Source organism: Thalassophryne amazonica, chromosome 6 (genome assembly GCF_902500255.1).
Source record: "Thalassophryne amazonica chromosome 6, fThaAma1.1, whole genome shotgun sequence".
In the NCBI taxonomy this organism is placed as follows: Eukaryota; Metazoa; Chordata; class Actinopteri; order Batrachoidiformes; family Batrachoididae; genus Thalassophryne; species Thalassophryne amazonica.
The window spans coordinates 46,666,380-46,690,154 of NC_047108.1; the positions used below are offsets into that span (position 1 = coordinate 46,666,380).

At 39.1% G+C, this 23,775-nt stretch overlaps 1 protein-coding gene and 1 long non-coding RNA gene across 3 annotated transcripts in view; one reads left to right on the plus strand and one right to left on the minus strand.

Annotated features, from left to right (window-relative positions):
• The window catches only part of ntsr1 (neurotensin receptor 1 (high affinity)), a 336,505-nt gene that overhangs the window by 171,771 nt on the left and 140,959 nt on the right, over nt 1–23,775 (plus strand). For both annotated transcript variants that reach the window (XR_004561220.1, XM_034172122.1), the window contains exon 2: nt 8,411–8,612. Coding sequence is in view for 1 of the 2 variants with exons in the window: in XM_034172122.1 (XP_034028013.1) it covers nt 8,411–8,612 (202 nt within the window). In the remaining variant the exon portion in view is untranslated. The remainder of the gene's footprint in view (nt 1–8,410; nt 8,613–23,775) is intronic.
• On the minus strand, nt 8,231–18,803 carry LOC117512143. Its single transcript, XR_004561221.1, has 3 exons — nt 18,662–18,803; nt 17,880–17,882; nt 8,231–8,240 (listed from the first exon to the last, which is right to left on the minus strand). It is a non-coding gene; the product is annotated as an uncharacterized LOC117512143 (long non-coding RNA).

Below are 23,775 nucleotides of genomic sequence, written 5' to 3' on the forward strand. Positions count from 1 at the left end.
GTGCCTTTAATACCTATGGCATGCTCTAATCTCTGTAATAAAATTTTATGGTCAACAGTATCAAAAGCAGCACTGAGGTCTAACAGAACAAGCACAGAGATGAGTCCACTGTCCGAGGCCATAAGAAGATCATTTGTAACCTTCACTAATGCTGTTTCTGTACTATGATAAATTCTAAAACCTGACTGAAACTCTTCAAACAGACCATTCCTCTGCAGATGATCAGTTAGCTGTTTTACAACTACCCTTTCAAGAATTTTTGAGAGAAAAGGAAGGTTGGAGATTGGCCTATAATTAGCTAAGATAGCTGGGTCAAGTGATGGCTTTTTAAGTAATGGTTTAATTACTGCCACCTTAAAAGCCTGTGGTACATAGCCAACTAACAAAGATAGATTGATCATATTTAAGATCGAAGCATTAAATAATGGTAGGGCTTCCTTGAGCAGCCTGGTAGGAATGGGGTCTAATAAACATGTTGATGGTTTGGATGAAGTAACTAATGAAAATAACTCAGACAGAACAATCGGAGAGAAAGAGTCTAACCAAATACCAGCATCACTGAAAGCAGCCAAAGATAATGATACGTCTTTGGGATGGTTATGAGTAATTTTTTCTCTAATAGTTAAAATTTTGTTAGCAAAGAAAGTCATGAAGTCATTACTAGTTAAAGTTAATGGAATACTCAGCTCAATAGAGCTCTGACTCTTTGTCAGCCTGGCTACAGTGCTGAAAAGAAACCTGGGGTTGTTCTTATTTTCTTCAATTAGTGATGAGTAGAAAGATGTCCTAGCTTTACGGAGGGCTTTTTTATAGAGCAACAGACTCTTTTTCCAAGCTAAGTGAAGATCTTCTAAATTAGTGAGACGCCATTTCCTCTCCAACTTACGGGTTATCTGCTTTAAGCTACGAGTTTGTGAGTTATACCACGGAGTCAGGCACTTCTGATTTAAAGCTCTCTTTTTTAGAGGAGCTACAGCATCCAAAGTTGTCTTCAATGAGGATGTAAAACTATTGACGAGATACTCTATCTCACTTACAGAGTTTAGGTAGCTACTCTGCACTGTGTTGGTATATGGCATTAGAGAACATAAAGAAGGAATCATATCCTTAAACCTAGTTACAGCGCTTTCTGAAAGACTTCTAGTGTAATGAAACTTATTCCCCACTGCTGGGTAGTCCATCAGAGTAAATGTAAATGTTATTAAGAAATGATCAGACAGAAGGGAGTTTTCAGGGAATACTGTTAAGTCTTCTATTTCCATACCATAAGTCAGAACAAGATCTAAGATATGATTAAAGTGGTGGGTGGACTCATTTACTTTTTGAGCAAAGCCAATAGAGTCTAATAATAGATTAAATGCAGTGTTGAGGCTGTCATTCTCAGCATCTGTGTGGATGTTAAAATCGCCCACTATAATTATCTTATCTGAGCTAAGCACTAAGTCAGACAAAAGGTCTGAAAATTCACAGAGAAACTCACAGTAACGACCAGGTGGACGATAGATAATAACAAATAAAACTGGTTTTTGGGACTTCCAATTTGGATGGACAAGACTAAGAGTCAAGCTTTCAAATTAATTAAAGCTCTGTCTGGGTTTTTGATTAATTAATAAGCTGGAATGGAAGATTGCTGCTAATCCTCCGCCCCGGCCCGTGCTACGAGCATTCTGACAGTTAGTGTGACTCGGGGGTGTTGACTCATTTAAACTAACATATTCATCCTGCTGTAACCAGGTTTCTGTAAGGCAGAATAAATCAATATGTTGATCAATTATTATATCATTTACCAACAGGGACTTAGAAGAGAGAGACCTAATGTTTAATAGACCACATTTAACTGTTTTAGTCTGTGGTGCAGTTGAAGGTGCTATATTATTTTTTCTTTTTGAATTTTTATGCTTAAATAGATTTTTGCTGGTTATTGGTAGTCTGGGAGCAGGCACCGTCTCTACGGGGATGGGGTAATGAGGGGATGGCAGGGGGAGAGAAGCTGCAGAGAGGTGTGTAAGACTACAACTCAAAACAACAAGACACAGGAGCAGTTTCTTTCCACAGGCCATCACACTGATAAATAATTTAACCTGCCATAAAACTCAGTAATTAATATACCCCATGTACAACTTCAGTATGTTTGTCTGCACATTTTATTTGCACATTTTTTGTGAATTATTTAGTGTTTAGGGTTTAATTATACATGCTTGTACAGAGTACAGTTCAAACCGGAGTAAAATGTCTTGAATTCTGAAGATACTTGGTGAATAAAGGCTATTCTAATTCTGATTGTGCAGAGTGCAGCTTTAGCAAGGTTGCATGACAATTGAACCATAACAGATCTAACATATGTATGACATCCTTTCAAGCAGACTACTCACTATAAAGACACAAAAACACTTGCCATCCTCCATCATCGCCTCCAACAAAGCCATGGCCGAGTTCAGGTCACCTTGCCTCTTGTTGCTTGCTGGTGGGTGTCTGTAAATGGCATCCATCTGGACCTTATGTCCAACCCCCTCCAACCATTGTGGTCCTTGATGGTCCTGTAATCACTTTTAAGCTTCTTCAGCTGTTCTCTGCATTGCTGGAATGTCCGGTAGGACACTTGAGCTGCCACACTGGAAGATCTCCTGAAAGATTTTCTCATTTCGGGTCACTCTATCCAGCTCTCTCTGGATTCTCTCCTCTGTCGCCAAACACAGAAACATCCCCAACTCGTCAGTGAACCATGGTGTGGTTTTGCGTGAGTAAAAAAAGAAAACTCATGTGAAATGAAAGAAGAGCACAGTAGCTGTAACAATGTTGTGACTATTTAAAAATGGCGGGTTTGATTCGCGTTAGACGTTGTGCTCATGACTCCTCCAGTGACGACACTGTCTGACCAATCAGTGGCTGGCAGCCTGTTGACATCACATTTTGTTCATTGGCTCAGCTCGCTTGGAACCTCGCCTGAGCAGATACAAAAAAAAAAAAAAAAACAACAACAGTAGTTCAAACTGTGCAATTTGGAGGGTAATGGAAACCCATTGAGTGAGAAAGTAGAAACTTTGCTTGAATAATTGTTTTCTCCCTGTGTTGGTCTCCACTCCCATCATATTTGCCTAATGTCTCAGTCTCCATGGACCTCAGCTGCAATTTGCTCTGCCAGTTTTTGCATCATTTTATCAGGGTATTTCCGCCCTGGCTGGCATTTTGTCTCATAGCAATGCTGGCTTCCTCACTCTTATGATTCTGCTCTCTTCCTCAGCTTCAATCAGCCAAGCTGTTCATTAAAGCCATTAACATGTTTCATCCATGATAATTCTTCTTATAAAAAAAAAAAACGTGTGTGCATGTGTCTGAGGAAAAAATTAAGTGAATTTCTTTGCACTTTAGTTAATTAAGTAAATACCAAAACAATCAATATTATAAGTATACACTGCATTTTTCTTTATCATCTCAGTTCCCACTATGGCTCCACCCGATCATATTGATTTATCCAAAAATGTCCAATAAGGACTGAGCTGTCAGAGCTGATGTCAAGCAGTGCCAACATGTTCTTGTTCTCATTAGTCACCACTGCTCAGTCTTTCTCCTTTCATGTTGTATCAACAGCGAGGCAGCACAGTGTGAAGAAAATGATTTCAGCAAAAACTTTCTATTCTCGATTTGATCAATGTTGGCTGCCAGAGAATCTAATTATCTTTGAGTGTTTTGCACTCGAACATTTGGCAACACTCTACTTGAAGGTATCATCATAATAGTGACAAAACAGTCGTAAGTGTTCCATGACACAGTCAAGAACGTATCATAAAAATTATGTCAGTGCCATAAACGTTTATGACTGCTGTTATTAAGTGTCATTCATTTTTTGTAATGACAACTGGATATTTTTTTGGGTTGTCTTGAATATGACAACAAAGCGACATAAGCAGAAGTTGTCCTTGGCCTTTTTGGTCTTCAGTTGAATGCCAACTTGTCAACATGTCATTACAAAAACCAAATGACACTTAATGACAGCAGTCATAAACCTTTATGACATTGACATAATAGTTATGACAGTGTTATGTCCGTATTATGACAGTACCTTCAAGTAAAGTGTTATGGAACATTTCAATTAGATAAAATTACCAGAAGAGCAATATGTTGTGATTCTCTTGTCAGGAAACACAAAGAATGAGGCAGAAACTGTGGCACAGTGTTTGCTAACTTAATTCATTCAAAGTCAAACTGCATTATATTGGCCAAAAAAATGCTGTGAAGAATAGAGAGAGCAACAAATTTAAATTTGTTTTCCTGCACCTCTTCTTTTTCTCTTAAGATTCATTCACACTGCACAGACATTTCTTTCTTTATATATATATTTTTATTTATTTTCAGCTGCCCCTGGTTGCCACAGCAGATCTGCTCGAGCTCTGGATTGGGATTTTGCACGTTTTATGTCTGATGCCCTTCTGCCCTTCATGTTCTGTGTGAAGAAACACACGAACACGTCCTGGTATACTGACCAGGACCTACACTTAAATTTCTGAGATCAGTTTTGTGGGTGCACAAAACAGGATGGTTAGTGTCCACGTGTATTCACCACTCCAGAATTGACACCCGAACTACACTCTTTATTTTTTGCTTCCATTAATAAATATCAGTAGCATAAGCCATGGCATTACCTGCAACTTTTCAGAGTATAAACACTTTTTATAATAAATCATAGACCTGCATGTTAAAATGGACATTTTCCCATATATGGACAGTTAATTTTTAAGACATTTTTTACAGCCTTTTGTGCACGATTACAGGACTGTACATGTGTATCTTGGCTGTTTCATGTCACCTGCATTGTGGTGGTGTCACTGTCCAGATGCTTATGGACCAGACCCTATTACTTATATACAAGCTGGGTGGGATTCATTAATGCTGCATTCATATGTCTTTGGCAGAAAAACCACCCTAACACTCTTTATAGCAGAATTCCTGTTATCTGCAGCTGCAGACTGCAGGCAACTGCATGAGCTCTGGTCATTTTTAATGCTAACAACACAGACAATTATTTATTTAATTGAAAGATACAGCAGATATTTTGCACAGCATTTTAATTACTACAGGAAGCCCTGGCTCTGATGGCAGCTTAAAAAGCTAACTTTTTCTGAGGTTGCAGATGTATTATTTTCTATAATATCACACAAATTTTCACATTTACCTGATTAAGATCAGGTGACTCTCTGCACTTAAATAATCTCACCGTTGGTCTTTCCTTCTTGTTAAATATAAAACAACATCCAGTTTGTCCTTTTGGCTGTGGTAAATGGCAAAAGTTAAACTTTTTTTTTTTAACTTTTAATGGCGAGCACTATTGCCAGCCCATTCTCATGTTTATTTTTTTTTCGTGCTCCTGTGACGAAATGAGTCAAATTTTCGTGACTTTTTTTTAACTCATTACTCCTAACCCTACTCCTACCCCCGACTCTAAACTTAACCATAACCTAATATTACTCTTTCCCCCCACTGCTTCACTTTTTATTTTGTGCAGCCATCACGGAATGAATTAGAATGAATTCGTGCTGCTATGACGAAAATGAGGCACTTTTTGTCACAATATCACAAACCAATAGATTAATGTATATTTCATGCTGCTGAATCACAACTTGCTGTGAGACCAGGTTGCTATTGCAGTGCAGCCAGAGGTGGCACAATGTTTCCATCAACCTCGAATTGAAAACAATGGAACATCTGGTTTACTTTCTGCCATTTACAGCTGACATGTCAGTGCAATTATACTGAACAAATCTGACATTTCAGTGCAGTGACTGAACCAGCACATATTACTCTCCTTTGTGTAAGACTATTGCTATGACAACATACACAAAGGGGTGATGCGTACCCTGCACATACAGTGGGGAAAATAAGTATTTGACCCCCTGTCAGTTTTGAAGGTTTTCCCACCTTCAAAGAATGCAGAGGTCTGTAATTTTTATCGTAGGTACACTTCAACTGTGAGAGACAGAATCTAAAAAAAGTCCATAAAATCACATTGTATGATTTTTAAATAATAAATTTGCATTTTATTGCATAAATTCCTTCCCACTGTAGCCAAGTGCTTGCTCACAGGGGGTCGTTTTGACCGTTGGGGTTTTACATAATTATTGTATGGCCTTGCCTTACAATATAAAGCACCTTGGGGCAACTGTTTGTTGTGATTTGGCGCTATATAAAAAAATTGATTGATTGATTGATTGATTAAAATAAGTATTTGACCCCCTACCAACCAGCAAGAATTCTGGCTCTCACAGACCTGTTAATTTTTCTTTAAGAAGCCCTTTTATTCTGCACTCTTTAACCTGTTTTAATTGCACCTGTTTGAACTTGTTACCTGTATAAAAGACACCTGTTCACACACTCAATCAATCACACTCCAACCTGTCCACCATAGCCAAGACCAAAGAGCTGTCTAAGGACAGCATGGACAAAACTGTAGACCTGCACAAGGCTGGGATGGACTATAGGACAACAGGCAAGCAGCTTGGTGTAAGACAACAACTGTTATGATTATTTATTAGAAAGTGGAAGAAACACAAGATGACTGCCAATCTCCCTCGGTCTGGGATTCCATGCATGATCTCACTTTGTGGGGTAAGGATGATTCTGAGAAAGCTCAGAACTACAAAGGAGGACCTGGTCAATTACCTGAAGAGAGCTGGGACCACAGTCACAAAGATTACATTAGTAACACATGATGCTGTCATGGTTTAAAATCCTGCAGGGCAGTAAGGTCCCCCTGCTCAAGCCAGCACATTTCCAGGCCCATTTGAAGTTCACCAGTGACCATCTGGATGATCCAGAGGATGCATGGGAGAAGGTCATGTGGTCAGATGAGACCAAAGTAGAGCTTTTTGGAATCAACTCCACTTACCATGTTTAGAGGATGAGACCAACCCCAAGAAAACCATCCCAACCATGAAGCATGGGGGTGAAAACATCATACTCTGGGGGTGCTCTTCTACAAAGGGGACAGGACGACTGCATTGTATTGAAGGGAGGATAGACGGGTCATGTATTGCGAGATTTTGGCAACCTCCTTCCCTCAGTAAGAGCATTGAAGATGGGTCATGGCTGGGTCTTCCAGCATGACAGTGACCCCAAACACAGCCAGGGCAACTAAGGAGGGGCTCTGTAGAAAGCATTTTAAGGTCCTGGAGTGGCCTGGCCAGTCTCCAGACCTGAACTCAATAGAAAATCTTTGGAGGGAGCTGAAACTCTAAACCTGAAAGATTTGGAGAAGATCTGTATGGAGGAGTGGACCAAAATCCATGTTTAATGTGTGAAAACTTGGTCAAGAACTACAGGAAACATCTGACCTCTGTAATGGCAGACAAATTTTTCTGTACCAATTGTCAAGCTCTGTTTTTCTAGGGGTTCAAATACTTATTTTATGCAATAAAATGCAAATTATTCATTCATTCATCTTCTACCGCTTAGTCCATGTAAGGGTCGTGGGGGGCTGGAGCCTATCCCAGCAGCCATAGAGCGCGAGGCGGGGTACACCCAGGACAGGATGCCAGTCTGTCGCAGGGCCACAAACAGACAAACAAACACAGACACACCCACACACACACCTACGGACAATTTAAAGATTCCAGTCCACCTAACCCGCAAACACGGGGAGAACATGCAAACTCCACACAGAAAGGCCACGGGAATTGAACCCACAACCTTCTCGCTGCGAGGCAACAGTGCTAACCACTAAGCCACCGTGCTGCCTTAAAATGCAAATTTATTATTTAAAAATCATACAATGTGATTTACTGGATTTTTTTTTTTTTTTTTTTTTTAGATTCTGTCTCTCACAGTTGAAGTGTACCTACAATAAAAATTACAGACCTCTCCATTCTTTGTAGGTGGGAAAACCTGCAAAACTGACAGGGGGTCAAATACTTATTTTCCCCACTGTATATTATCATACATTCTATAACATTTTGGGATAATGGAACCTGCAGTGAGCTTTGAAGGTTGTTGACATCCATGCGATTTCATGTAATAGTGCCAGGTCAGATCAGGTTTGGGACCACACCACGGAACCAACCACCTTGTCCCTTCGATGCCATCCACCGATGCAGACAACTGCTCCATCCACACCTATTAAATGTAATCATCTATCTGCTGCAGCCAGGTGATACATGGGTTAGGGTTAGGTCTATACATACACACACACACACACACACACACACACATATATATATATATATATATATATATATATATATATATATCAACTAAGTTTTGAACACTAACATTCAATATTCAAAACTGTCTAAGAAATGTCTATTTGTAGTTCTAAAATGTAAGCATTCATATTGTTTCCTGACCTTCACCAGTTTGTATAGATTAAAACATTTAACCAGTATTTGTCTACCTTCTCTCTCTCTCCTTTCTTTCTGAACAGGTCAATGCCTTTCTGTCTTTTGTGGTACCCATGGTGGCCATATCTGTACTAAATGGGATTATTGCCAGTCAACTGCTACGGATGTTCAGAGAGGCAGAAAAAGACAATCGCATCTGCATTGTAGGGGGAAATCCCACCATGTTGAATGTTACCACGGAGTCCAACCGCACCCAATCTCTCCGCCATGGTGTAATTGTACTTCGTAAGTAAAAAAAAAAAAAAAAAAAAATGCACACACAGAGGGAGAGAGAGAAAATATTGTATTTCAGCAATGACCATTTTGTGGATTATTACCAGAATTCTGGGTTTGGGGTGAGCCATCATTTATGCCTGATGCAAACATAGCGTGTTTGATGAATGATTAAAGGAAACAATCAGTGTGGTTTGAACATTGTTAAGCAAGTTTAGTGTGACATATAATAGCCCATGTTGATGTGATCACATATGCTCACCAGATTTAAATTGCCCTCATATGCTAACCACATTAGCATAACAATTGGTGTTGGCATATGTTGTCAGTCATGGATAGTGTGAGCGCCTATGCTAATAATGGTTTGTACTTTCTTTCAGATGGTCTGCCATTTGTCAGACTTGCGGTATCAACATAACAATGTGCAGAATAAATAGTTGCTCCTCTCAAACTTGAAAATGTTTCATCTCATTTAATAGTCCGATAAATAGCATTTAAAGATGAATGTAGCAACCAACTATTTTCTATGCAAAATAGTAGTGGCATAATGGCATCCTGTACAGAAAAGCACCTCTACTTTTGTGTGTGTTGTGAGATGAACTTTTCTGTTCTGTGTTTTCATAATCAGACAAGACCACCAATGAAACCGCTGCTCATCCTAAGATTTATAAAGAGACAGTAATGACTACCGGCATAGCTCTGTGCAATGAAAATATCAGAGATTAGTGACTTTCCAGAAAGTCCTATCCCCCAAGAAGCCACGTTCAGAACAAGCCCCACTATTGAAACCACTACTGAAGTGCCAAATCACACAGTTCCTTGAATGGCTGATTAAGGCTGGCTCCAAAAGTGAGTCAGTCCCCATAGACACTCATCAACTTTACAGCCAAATCCAACATGTTTCAAGCATGGTGGGGGGAAGGTTTTGGTATCTGTTGCTAGTTTCCTTGTTCATAATTATACAGGGGTTGAGTTATTTATTTTTTAATCACTGGTCAGTTTAAGACATTTTATGACAAATTTATGAATAATTATGAGCACGGTTGCTTTGAGTTACAACTGTGTGCCAATGACTAGCTGCAGCTGCTAGCTAGCAGCTATCAACTTGAACATATTTGTCTTTTCACATTTAAATACAAATGACTGAGATAATATGTCTTGCTGAGTGGTAATTGTATAAAAGACTATATAAGAAGTCTGTGCTTCAATATTTCCATGCAGAGAAATTCCAGCATTTTTTATTTGTATTAACATCGTCAGCACAAATTAGCAAGTACCATCAACTTGGTGAGGGCATTGCTGCTGCTACTCCACAGTTGTGCCCATTATGAAAACTAACTGTCATTCCATAGAACACACGCATGCAAACATACATGCTGTTGTTGAATTTTTGGCTTCTCCCATTTGTTCAGGGTCACCACATTGGATAGAGCAAGATCTGCATTGGTATGTGGCATAAACTTTATGCTGGGTACCCTTCTTGATGCAACTCAGATTTTACCAGGAGAAACATACACAGCCCCGGGTGTTCCAAAGAAGTCTCCAATCCCTTCTGAAATCTGACAGGATCAGCCAACTGTTCTGCTACTGGTTTAATGCTTCACAAAATATATAATAATAGACTACAAATCAAAGTTTTGTTGTCTTGAGCACACTTAACTGAAATGATAAATAGTAATGTTTGCTATAAATAACACTATGTAACACAATTTTTGTTCCTGGCTTCTAAGTGTTATATTTCAACTGCTTATGTCTAAAGTCTTTGGAAAAATGACTACATTCAGCACAAACTTTGATTTTATTTTTTTTAACATTCTAGAAAGTTCTAAAAGTTTCTTGAAATTTCTAGATAATTCTGGAAACTTCTAGAAAATTCTGGACAGATCTAGCAGTTATAGAATAATCAAATCAAATCAGTTTTATTTATATAGCGCCAAATCACAACAAACAGTTGCCCCAAGGCACTTTATATTGTAAGGCAAAAGCCATACAATAATTACAGAAAAACCCCAACGGTCAAAATGCCCCCCTGTGAGCAAGCACCTGGCGACAGTGGGAAGGAAAAACTCCCTTTTAACAGGAAGAAACCTCCAGCAGAACCAGGCTCAGGGAGGGGCAGTCTTCTGCTGGGACTGGTTGGGGCTGAGGGGAGAGAATCAGGAAAAAGACATGCTGTGGAGGAGAGCAGAGATCAATCACTAATGATTAAATGCAGAGTGGTGCATGCAGAGCAAAAAGAGAAAGAAACACTCAGTGCATCATGGGAACCCCCCAGCAGTCTAAGTCTATAGCCCTAACTATAAGCTTTAGCAAAAAGGAAAGTTTTAAGCCTAATCTGAAAAGTAGAGAGGGTGTCTGTCTCCCTGATCCAAATTAGGAGCTGGTTCCACAGGAGAGGAGCCTGAAAGCTGAAGGCTCTGCCTCCCATTCTACTCTTAAAAACCCTAGGAACTACAAGTAAGCCTGCAGTCTGAGAGTGAAGCGCTCTATTGGGGTGATATGGTACTAAGAGGTCCCTAAGATAAGATGGGACCTGATTACTCAAAACCTTATGAGTATGAAGAAGAATTTTAAATTATATTCTAGAATTAACAGGAAGCCAATGAAGAGAGGCCAATATGGGTGAAATATGCTCTCTCCTTCTAGTCCCCGTCAGTACTCTAGCTGCAGCATTTTGAATTAACTGAAGGCTTTTCAGGGAACTTTTAGGACAACCTGATAATAATGAATTACAGTAGTCCAGCCTAGATGAAATAAATGCACAAATTAGTTTTTCAGCATCACTCTGAGACAAGACCTTTCTAATTTTAGAGATATTGCGCAAATGCAAAAAAGCAGTCCTACATATTTGCTTAATATGCGCAATGAATGACATATCCTGATCAAAAATGATTCCAAGATTTCTCACAGTATTACTAGAGGTCAGGGTAATGCCATCCACAGTAAGGATCTGGTTAGATACCATGTTTCTAAGATTTCTGGGGCCAAGTACAATAACTACTGAATTTAAAAGCAGAAAATTAGGGGTCATCCATGTCTTTATGCCTGTAAGGCATTCCTGCAGTTTAACTAATTGGTGTGTGTCCTCTGGCTTCATGGATAGATAAAGCTGGGTATCATCTGCGTAACAATGAAAATTTAAGCAATGCTGTCTAATAATACTGCCTAAGGGAAGCATGTATAAAGTGAATAAAATTGGTCCTAGCACAGAACCTTGTGGAACTCCATAATTAACCTTAGTCTGTGAAGAAGACTCCCCATTTACATGAACAAATTGTAATCTATTAGATAAATATGATTCAAACCACCGCAGCGCAGTGCCTTTAATACATATGGCATGCTCTAATCTCTGTAATAAATGTTTATGGTCAACAGTATCAAAAGCAGCACTGAGGTCTAACAGGACAAGCACAGAGATGAGTCCACTGTCTGAGGCCATAAGAAGATCATTTGTAACCTTCACTAATGCTGTTTCTGTACTATGATGAATTCTGAAACCTGACTAAAACTCTTCAAATAGACCATTCCTCTGCAGATGATCAGTTAGCTGTTTTATAACTACCCTTTCAATAATTTTTGAGAGAAAAGGAAGGTTGGAGATTGGCCTATAATTAGCTAAGATAGCTGGGTCAAGTGATGGCTTTTTAAGTAATGGTTTAATTACTGCCACCTTAACAGCCTGTGGTACATAGCCAACTAATAAAGATAGATTGATCATATTTAAGATTGAAGCATTAATTAATGGTAGGGCTTCCTTGAGCAGCCTGGTAGGAATGGGGTCTAATAGACATGTTGATGGTTTGGAGGAAGTAACTAATGAAAATAACTCAGACAGAACAATCAGAGAGAAAGAGTCTAACCAAATACCAGCATTACTGAAAGCAGCCAAAGATAATGATATGTCTTTGGGATGGTTATGAGTAATTTTTTCTCTAATAGTTAAAATTTTATTAGCAAAGAAAGTCATGAAGTCATTACTAGTTAAAGTTAAGGGAATACTCGGCTCAATAGAGCTCTGACTCTTTGTCAGCCTGGCTACAGTGCTGAAAAGAAACCTGGGGTTGTTCTTATTTTCTTCAGTTAGTGACGAGTAGTAAGATGTCCTAGCTTTACGGAGGGCTTTTTTTATAGAGCAACAGACTCTTTTTCCAGGCTAAATGAAGATCTTCTAAATTAGTGAGACGCCATTTCCTCTCCAGCGTACGGGTTATCTGCTTTAAGCTGCGAGTTTGTGAGTTATACCATGGAGTCATGCACTTCTGATTTAAGGCTCTGAATTTGTTGTTTTGACCTATGATATCCTAGCTTGGATTGAAAACATAATGACTCCAGTTTTCTCTCTAATATTCACAAGTACAGCATCTGAAATCTGTTCAGATGCACTTTTGGGGCAGTTCATTTGGTTTGATGTCAGGAAAACTCAATTATGGGAAAGAATTTTGCAGCCATTTTAAATGAGATAGTATTAATAACACAGGGGTTATGTAGCAGAAGAATATTGTTTGTCATGTGTCTGACGTTCTTCACTTATTACATCAAGATATTGATCAGAATGATACAAATATTTGCTTTGGTTTCTTTGCATCTATGTTTTATTTGGGTTGTTAACAATATCTGGTAAAAATTTCATGTCAATAGTACCTTTAGAAATATATTTAGTGATTAAAAATGGTGACGTGTTCAATACTTATTTTACCTTTTGTATGTGTGTGTGTGTGTGTGTGTATATATATATATATATATATATATATATATATATATATGTTCTCCACTCAGATTGCAACAGTCAATCACAGATTAGCCTTTCTGTCTATCATTTACCTGTATTTTGGCATGCTTGGTGCCAGAAAGTTATATTGGATCCAAAAGGATCCAAAAAGGCTAGGACCAAAAGCTATATTGGATCAGTTCCCACTGACCAATAGCATTAGAGCTTACTGCCAATAGCTAGCCAATCAGAGTGCGGCATACGAAGGTCAGGAACTAGCTGACAGACGCTGGTTGAAAACAAACAAACATGTCAACAACAGCAGAAAATCGTCTGCCAGCGAGGTTTGCTGAGTTCACAGAGGAGGAACTGGTGGAAATATTGAACTCCAAGGATGCCAAAAACACTAAGAAGGTAGACAAGCACTGACATTTTAGAAGCATTCATATGCTGTTCACAACAAAATAAATTGATCTCATTTACTTGACTCTTTGTTGTTTGCTTAATTTGGGAGGGGGGTGGAGAACATAACAATTGATGGATGGCAAGTCGTCCAACATAGAGAAATATTAAATTCAATATTCAATATTCAATATTAAATATTAAGTTATACTGGACTCGGCTACGCCTCGTCCAATATAACTTTTCTTCATCCAATATTTCTCTATGTTGGACTCCTTACCATCCATTATTTGTATAATATATATATATATATATATATATATATATATATATATATATATATATATATATATATATATATATATATATATATATATGGGCTGAGATTTAAGTATTAGTAAATGGGTATACTGAACACCAAGAAAATGTGGTATTTATGTGGACGTGACTTGTAAAAAATGGCCTTTGTGCAATATAGATGGACACCTGATTGTTGAATCTGTGCCAGGAAGAATTCAGGCAGATGAAGCATGTTGAAGGGAAAAGAGGATCAACAGTGATATTTCTTATTGTTGCATGCAGCACAGAAATGGAAAGCAGCTTAGCATAGTTGGTAGGTCTACAAACAAACAATGGCAATACCTACCCTAACCGGCTTTGTTGAGTCCATCGTCAAACTTGTCCAGTATATTAATGAGGTGACCATGTGTTTTAATGTCTTTAAAATATTATTTTCACAATGTTTCAGAGACTCTGCTCTTTGGTGGCAACAATGGAGGCTGCCCGAGTTACGTGTGCTGTCACCTAGTGGGTAAAAATTTGTGTCTCATCCTGGCAGCTAGTTGACACACAAAATCCATCATGGCTTCCAATGTACCACTACCTTGTCTGGCCAGTCAACACAAGTCCTTTTCACCTTCCTTAAATGCTAAACTTCATGTACAGATGATAATATCATAATATGTCTATTGTTTGATGACTGCCTATTATTAGTAAAAACTGATAATAGTTTTTTTTATGAGTGTTAATATGAGACAATAGGTGATTGCTAGCTGTTAATGTATGTAATTATTGCAGAATTCATACTGTATGGAATATTTGACTTATGTTTAATTTCAAATATTACTCTCATGAATACATGGTCATGAATAGTCCAGACTTTTTATCAAACTCAGCAGGGAAACCACCTGGTTCTTTTGCTTAATTGTTTATCATATCATTAAGCACAGTAAATAATTAATTTGATGTTATGGCTAATTAAAGAGAATTAACTTATTCTTTCATGTGGTGTAGTAAATCTGTGACATCGAGCAAGATGCCAATTTTATCAGGTTGGGGATCCTTTTCATACATGTCAACCCCTTTGAAGGTCCACCTGTATAACCAAGTGAGAAAATCCATAAAATCAACACAAAATCCTTATAACCGCCAAATCGTACCAAAATCAGTTTTATTACAGTACACACAACTGCATAGCGGTATCACATAACCAGGTTTTTGTCCACATATTATGAGCTGCCACAATGACATTAAAGTCAGGATCATTAGTATTTCCTCCATAGTTGAATTTCAAACAATAGAGATCTAGAATTCATGCGTCAAGCTGAATTTTATAGAACTGAATGTGTCAAATTTAGTTATTTTTTACAGAAACAAGAACTGTGTGTCACAAATGGAAATACATTAATAAAATCATGAAAAATAAATCGAATATAATGAACAAAATAAAACATACCTCAGAACTTCATCAAGTGTATCGAAAATTGCCTCGCCACTGCCAATGTTGCAGACTGGCATGTCAATGATCCTCGACTTCGCCCTTGTGTTTATTAGGGATGGATATCGATAAGATTATATCGATACGATTATCGATTCCGCTTATTGATCCGATTCCTTATTGATTCCCTTAGCGATACCTCTTGTGAATTTTTTGTGTACTAAAAGTAGGCTTTACAGGTTTTCTATGTCACCAGGTCAAAGAGCTTTTTCTTATCTTGCGCCCGCTCTGTGGAGCAGTCTTCCTGCGACCGTGAGGCAGTTGGAGTGGACATTTTTAAGTCAAGAGTTAAAGCCTATTTTATTCTCTTTCTTATGAATAGTTTTTATGAATAGTTTTTTTTTTATCTGTTTTATTCTTTTACTTCTGTTTTGAATTATGTATTTGAATTTTTAATTTTTATTTATTTATTTACATTTTTTTATGTTGAACTGTTCTATGTGAGGTGCCTTGAGACAGCTTTTGTTGTGATTTGGCGCTTTATAAGCCGATTAAATTGAAGTTGAATTGAACAACATTTTATTGAGTCTTAAAGTAAATAAATATGAAATTGGTCACTGGATCATTAAACTTTGGACATAATAAACTCTACATGGTGGATCCTTGATCTCTGGACATAAATAGGAATAAACAAAATCTGTAGTTTTTGTCAAAAGCATTTCCTTTCAGACATTATTGGCATGAATGTCTTTCCATATATCTGAGCTGAGCTCTTGCAGCTGTGCTGTGCTTCACATCAGCATCAGTTTAATTCATAAAGAATGCAGGACATCTCATTTTGGGAAGAAAAAAACGTTTTAGTGGATCGTAGTTTATTTTCTGTATTAGCCTACAGCGTTTGGAAAGAGGTGTCATTTTATTTAAAGCGGCAATTCGTTTTGAAGTTATTAATTCTGACCGGACTCTGTCTCAGCAGAGAGCTGCGCAGCGTTTGGAGCTGTGCCAACGGAACAGAGGATGATTCTTGTTTCTTGACTACAACAAGACAAGAGTCCCAGTTAGTGACTTTAATCCACACAAAAGTGACTCACCATATTTTAATGGCTTTGAGGGGGGTTAAGAAGTGGACTTGCCATTCCTGAAGAGCAGCGAATCAAAGAACCAGCGAACTAGTGGATCGAAGCATTGTTTCATCGGCTCAGTCGCACTGCAGAAACGGTTCAAGGATTCAAGGAGGATTCAAAGGAATTTTATTGTCATATGCACAGAAGAACATGTTCCCTGCACAATGAAATGTGTCTACTGCATTTAACCCATCCTAATTGCCAGTAGAAGCAGAAGGCGCCATTAGGCGCCCGGGGACCAGCTCCAGATGTACATCCCTGCCTTGGACAACAGCAGGGCTGAGCAAACCAAGACCGACCCATAACAAACGACACACACACAACACACAACACACATAGGCCGGCCCTGTACATAAACATATATTGAAAAGCAAAACACGAGGGAAAAGGAGTAAAAAAAAACAGAGGTGTCAAGTAACGAAGTACAAATACTTCGTTACTGTACTTAAGTACACTTTTTAGGTATCTATACTTTACTCCATTACTTATTTTTCTGCCTACTTCCGACTTCTACTTATTACATTTTCACACAAGTATCTGTACTTTCTATTCCTTACATTTTTAAAACAAACAGCCTCGTTGCTCTTGGCTTCAGCGCCGGTGGATGTGCGCTGACGTCTCAACGCACATCCACCGGTGCGGCTTTACCGAGGTGCCAGCGCGGATTTATCTGACCATAGGTCTGAAGAAGGCACTGACGGCGGAGGAGGGAGACAATATCAAGAAGTCCCTGGACTTTTTGTCTGAGGAAATCTCTGTTGTTAAAATGCAGCAGAAATCCATTATGGAGCTGGTGGAAGAAGTGAAGGCTCTCCGGATCCAGAATGCCGAGAAAGACCGGCGTCTGGTGTACCTGGAGAACCGTGTTGCAGAGTTGGAACAGTACACAAGGATGAACGACGTTATTATTACAGGAATTCATATTAAACCTCGATCCTACGCACGGGCGGTGTCAGAAGACAGCGGAGGGGAGGCCAGTGAGCAGGAGGCCAGCTCAGTGGAACAACAGGTGGCAGACTTCCTGCAATCTAAAGGTATTCAAATGGACTGTAATAACATTGAAGCGTGCCACCCCCTGCCCAGGAGAGAGGATGGAGACAAGCGAGCAGTTATAATGAGGTTTGTCAACAGAAAACATAAAATGGCATTGTTAAAACAGGGACGGAAACTCAAAGGAACAAATGTATTCATCAATGAACATCTGACCAAAAGAAACGCAGACATCGCCAGGAAAGCTCGTCTCTTAAAAAGCAGGGAAAAATTCAACAGACATGGACATCTGTTTTGAAACAAGGTTCGGTCAGATTGGCACACAGAAATGATCACACAGACTGCACTTTGCTAGAACAAACAGGCGTATATTTATTCCCCACAAAAGCAGTTACATCAAGCACAAGTGGTTGCAGCGCATGAAGCATCTCTTTCTCTCTTACCGTGACGCCTTTAAGGTGGAGAGCCAACACCTTCAGCAGAGTGCGCTTGTCAACCGGCTGGGCGTTCGTACGAAACCCGCAGCAGACTCTATCGAAGCATGGCTCTGCCCCCTCTTTTCTAGTGTGTGCGCGAAGGGAGGGTGAGTGGCCATCTCAAACTCCCTGGCGCACATAATTCCTTTAATCAACAGGCATCTGAAAGTTTTTTCCTCTTGCAAAAACATAATGATCTCAGCTTTCCTCTTGCAAAAACATAATGACCCCAGCTCTTCACTCCCAGTTCAGAATGACCCCAGCATGCTTCACTCCCAGTCGTTAGTGGCTACAAAAACAAATTCGTGCAATTAGTGTAATAATAACAAGTACATCATTAGGGTTACTTTAAGACAGGGGCAAAACAACATAATCTTTTCTCCACACATTCCACTCTTGGTGTTTTGCACCAGTCAATTTATGTACCCGTCCACAGAGTTCGGTAAAACCGAACTCCAACCTATGCCATTAATAATGTCTTGCCATAATAGTTCCCACATTTCTTCTTGTGAATCACAAACAAAACTTTGAGTAATGTAATCTTGATTATTCCAGGCTACATATGTATATACAAAACCCGATGTTGTGGGATCTAACGTGACATGGTATTCCTTAATTCCTTACGGATCATGAATTGACAAAACCAATTTCATCTCATTCGTTGAACTATTACCCATTCAACTTCTCGTCTCAAACGTATAACATAAACACATGTAAAAATATTACAAAAAGTCATAACACATATTGCTATAATTAATAAAAGTAAGGGCGGCACTAAGGTACTCCTGGCAGTGATGGACATCCCTGAAAAGATATCCCACCAATGGTGTGCTGACGCTTGCTGTACTAATTTTGCCACGTTTTACCCGTTCGCTAGCTATCAATGTAGACACCATGAGACTGGAGATGTTGGACGTATGTGACTCTATTAATTGCTGAATTTCCGTAGATTGTTCCAATGCGCATTTGAAACGTTCCAGGGAAAGACTCCATGGGGAATGCAATACATCCCATTGTACCGAAGTCAGCCGACTTGATACAGAATAATTAGTCAAACGATACGTCCGGTCTCCCCAATGCCATAAATGCACATTGTTCAGGCAGCCAGTATACGGAACCGAAGGTACCTGTGAATTATTTTTCATTGTTGCAACACACAGAGCATGTGGGCCGATCTGCCACAACATTTCTCTTGGTGTTTCCCTAGTCCAGTCACAAAGTACAACCTCTGAGTCGGTTAGACATGGATTGGCATATCCAGTTTGCAGCACACAAGCCATACCCTTATCTGTTATATCACACATTTTGGTATCAAAAGTCGTATTGGTTTTTGGTTCTAGCCACTCTCCATCCATATGCAAGAACCAATAGCCATTAGTCGTAATTACCGGTAACACTTGATATTTACAAACAACCTTTGGTTGTGTCACATTGTACTGGGTCCAGTGTCCAGTACATACTGTTTCATTACACTGTGTAAATTCTGGATGTAACTTTAACCATAAGGTATCAGTTATATTCCAAATCCGTCTCCAATCATGATAGTTCCCTGTGGTAACTATACGCTGAAATCTTTCTCTTTGAGCTTCTGCATGAATTAGTTGTACTGCACATGCTGTCCAATTACCTATATGTGATAGATTCTTTAATGAATCATAGGTTTCATTCCATAATTTCATTTGCCATTGAAAGCTTTTCTGCCACAGATCTGCATTTTGCAATTGTCCAACCAATGCTGTTGGTAGCCACTCTCCTATCTGATGTAATACCTGAGAAGAATACTGACCTGTGTTTGACAACATAGTTCTGGTCACTTCATTATCAACTGTATTTGATACTCCTAGGACAGTTCCTGTTCCTCCTAATAAAGTGTCATACCACGCTCTTCGGCGCCTTTTGCAAGTTGGAATATTTGGAAAGGTAACTTGCCAATATACCTTTGTCTTCACTGTTGCTTGTGCCAAATAGGTGCAGGTATCAATTAAAGGTGCAACCTGGGTTTGTGTTGCCTTAGCCTCTGTTGGTAGTACCCACAGCATGTACAGGAATGATGTCCTCCCTTTAATTTCAGTACTATTACTGAGCATTACTTTACTCCACGGTTTAATAGTCCAGGTGGTTCCATTGACATTACTACACGATTTACTTGTCATATTAAAAACACACGTTCACTCTAGCATTAAGAGTGACATTACATCCCATAGTAAATACTGGTATATGGTGTCTGGCAAAACAGTTCACACATCGCCATAGTTTGCAATTACTGGTGCAGTTGTAATCATCTTGCGTTCTGTTGTTGGCGGAGTTCTTCCATCCTGTTTGGAACAATGGTATCTCTTCAAGTTCGTTTCCTTCCGTCATCCCCAGCAGCTGGAGACCATGGCACCACCTACAAGGAGGAGTATGACCCAGCAGCCGACACTTCCAATTCCGGGGCTTCCACTGGTTGCCATGTCGACGTTCACCTCCTGTGGTCCTTGATCGCCCGATCAACAACTCCCACCAGGGCATCAAACTGATCCTAGATGACAAAGGGGAAACTATTTGTAGAATGACATTGATTAGTCTTCTCTCATATAACATTTTGATATAGGTACATTTACCCATTTTTATTCACCCTGATAGAGTATACTAACAGTTGCATAATTTCCTTGAGCTATAATTTCTGCTGCTTTTGGTGGTCCATTAGGTTGTTTAACCCAAACTTTAGCACCTACTCGGTCTGAGGAACCAAAACCTTGTGTTCCCCATGTGGTTATTACTGCTGGTTTTGGTATTTCCTGTACCAATCCCATTTCACAGGGTTTAATTATTAATTGAGCAATTTTGTCCCCTTTGTTTAATATCAGGGGTTGTTCTCCAAACAATCTACAAACCACTCCAATCTCGCCTTGGTAATCTGCATCTATCACTCCAGCTTGAATAGTCAGCCCTTTGAGTGATAGACCACTGCGTGGCAGAATGTGTCCATATGTCCCTTTTGGACATTGTAGACCCAGCCCTGTTTTTACCACTTGAATTTGCAGGTACCAATGTGACAGTTGCCAATGTTCTCAAATCTAGTCCTGCTGAGCCTGGAGTTGCTCTGACAGGTAATTCTGCTTGTGGATCAATTTTCCACATTTTGATGCTTTCTGTAGTATGCTCTATCATTTCTCCCGAAATCATCCTTATCAAAGGTGTGGATCCTGACCCTAAAGGTCGGTTATTTAACTGATCCACAGCAGTAGTCAAGTCCTGTTTCCATTTTTTTTAAAAACAGGTGCAACTTATACACCAGAAAATACAGTACTAGTAATAATAAATTCCCACTTTCCACATATAACATTTCTGCAACTAATTCATTGTAAACTTATACATAAAAAAATAAAAAAATCAAGACTCAAGACAGCAGGTGTGTTTAACATTCCTGAACATGACAGACGTATCAAAATGAGTGCACACAAATCCATCATCTCTAAAATACCTCCCAATGGAGCTTTCGTTTTAACCTCCACCCACTTTAACATCTCACATAAAACTGGTGGAGTCGCGGTGGGAATTGCTCCAGTCCACGGCCCAGGGCGTCCCCCACGTCGCCGTAGAAGCTGGCCTATTTCCTTAAAAGTAATCCCATCCCACCCCGGGACCACTTCTTCCTGTTGAGATGCCACCTCTGCATCTCTTTTTCCTTTCCCAAAACAAGACATTTCTGTGTGTAGTCTGAACACCCCTCGTTATCCTGCCGACAACGCCAAAAATGTTTTGAAACAAGGTTCAGTCAGATCGGCACACAGAAATGATCACACAGACTGCACTTTGCTAGAACAAACAGGCGTATATTTATTCCCCACAAAAGCAGTTACATCAAGCACAAGTGGTTGCAGCGCATGAAACATCTCTTTCTCTCTTACCGTGACGCCTTTAAGGTGGAGAGCCAACACCTTCGGCAGAGTGCGCTTGTCAACCGGCTGGGCGTTCGTACGAAACCCGCAGCAGACTCTATCGAAGCATGGCTCTGCCCCCTCTTTTCTAATGTGTGCGCGAAGGGAGGGTGAGTGGCCATCTCAAACTCCCTGGCGCACATAATTCCTTTAATCAACAGGCATCTGAAAGTTCTTTCCTCTTGCAAAAACATAATGACCCCAGCTCTTCACTCCCAGTTCAGAATGACCCCAGCATGCTTCACTCCCAGTCGTTAGTGGCTACAAAAACAAATTTGTGCAATTAGTGTAATAATAACAAGTACATCATTAGGGTTACTTTAAGACAGGGGCAAAACAACATAATCTTTTCTCCACACAACATCCAACTGCAAAACATTCATCAAACTGAACGGAACACCAGAACAAGCGAAGGTTATGGTAATCAGGAACATCGAGGAACTGGACAAATACGACCAATAAGGTATGAGGACACAAACACATCACAACACCATGACACAGACCAGAGGAACCTATTCATCTACTACATCATCTACATCTGGAGACAAGAAGGATATAACTCACAGGATTGCTGATCATGGAAAACTAGAACTGAGAACATTTAAATACACAGACCACAATGTACTGGACTTGGAGCACGATATAGACCCGGACAATAATTTCTTCTCAAATATTAATGACAGTTGTTGCTATTATACAGATGAACAGTTTAATCGGATCATTAAAACGGATAACAAATTATCAATAATCCATTTCAACAGCAGAAGTCTGTATGCAAACTTTAACAACATTAAAGAATATTTAAGTCAATTAAAAAAAAAAATTAACATCATTGCTATATCAGAAACATGGATCAATGAAGATAAAGGAATGGATTTTGAACCAGTCGAAGCAGTGGTTTGCAGATTGAAGCAATGCTTCAACCTATTGTTTCGTTTATTCTTTCTTTCTTTCGCTTAATTTTCCCCCGCTAAAACCCTAAAGAGCATACTTCTGTGAGTATTATTTACCTTTTCTATGTTAAACCGACCTGTTATGGTCTTCTGAAACAGTTGATAGATGTATTTTATAACTTAAAAATGGGAGCGACGCTAACACGTTAGCATGTCTATGGCATTTTCAATGTTAAAAGTTAGCATGAAGCAGTTCCAGCTGTCTTCACGTTCGGGTGCATTTGTTTTCAAATTGTAATATTTCTTAAATTTATTTTTGTTTATATATTAATAATCTAATGATAATTATTATATACAATTTCAGAGAAAGAGACAAAAAGAACCTGAATAGAAACACAACAGAAAATAAAATATAAAAGCAACTAACAATGAACATACATACATACATACAGAAATAAATAAGTGTTTCCTGTGAACACCTAGTGACTCTTACACCTCCATTTCATCCCTGTTTTATTTAAGTTTAATGACAGTTTGTTTCGGTCAAACCATATTGTCAATGTGTTAATTTCTTCAGTGATTTCCTCCAGAACTATCTGCCAAACTAGAAAACTGCTGCATCCTAGTAAGAGCAGAATACTACTGGAATGAATCTGAATAAGGAAAGTTTTTTTTTTCTCACTAAATGGATGCTGCACTCACTGCAGTTTATTGTCTGGAATAGTCCCAGATTGCATTTCAGAGCTTCTAGAATTGAAACATTTTCGTGCAGGTGGTGTTGGGGGGTAATTTTGGGTTTTGGGTCTTGGGCCACATGTAGAACGAATCAGTTTTTAAATTAAGCTTTCAATTCATATAGTGGCATCTACCTTTTTTTTTTTTTAAGGTTACTTTATACTTTTATACTTTAAGTAGGTTTTGGAGCACATACTTTTTCACTTT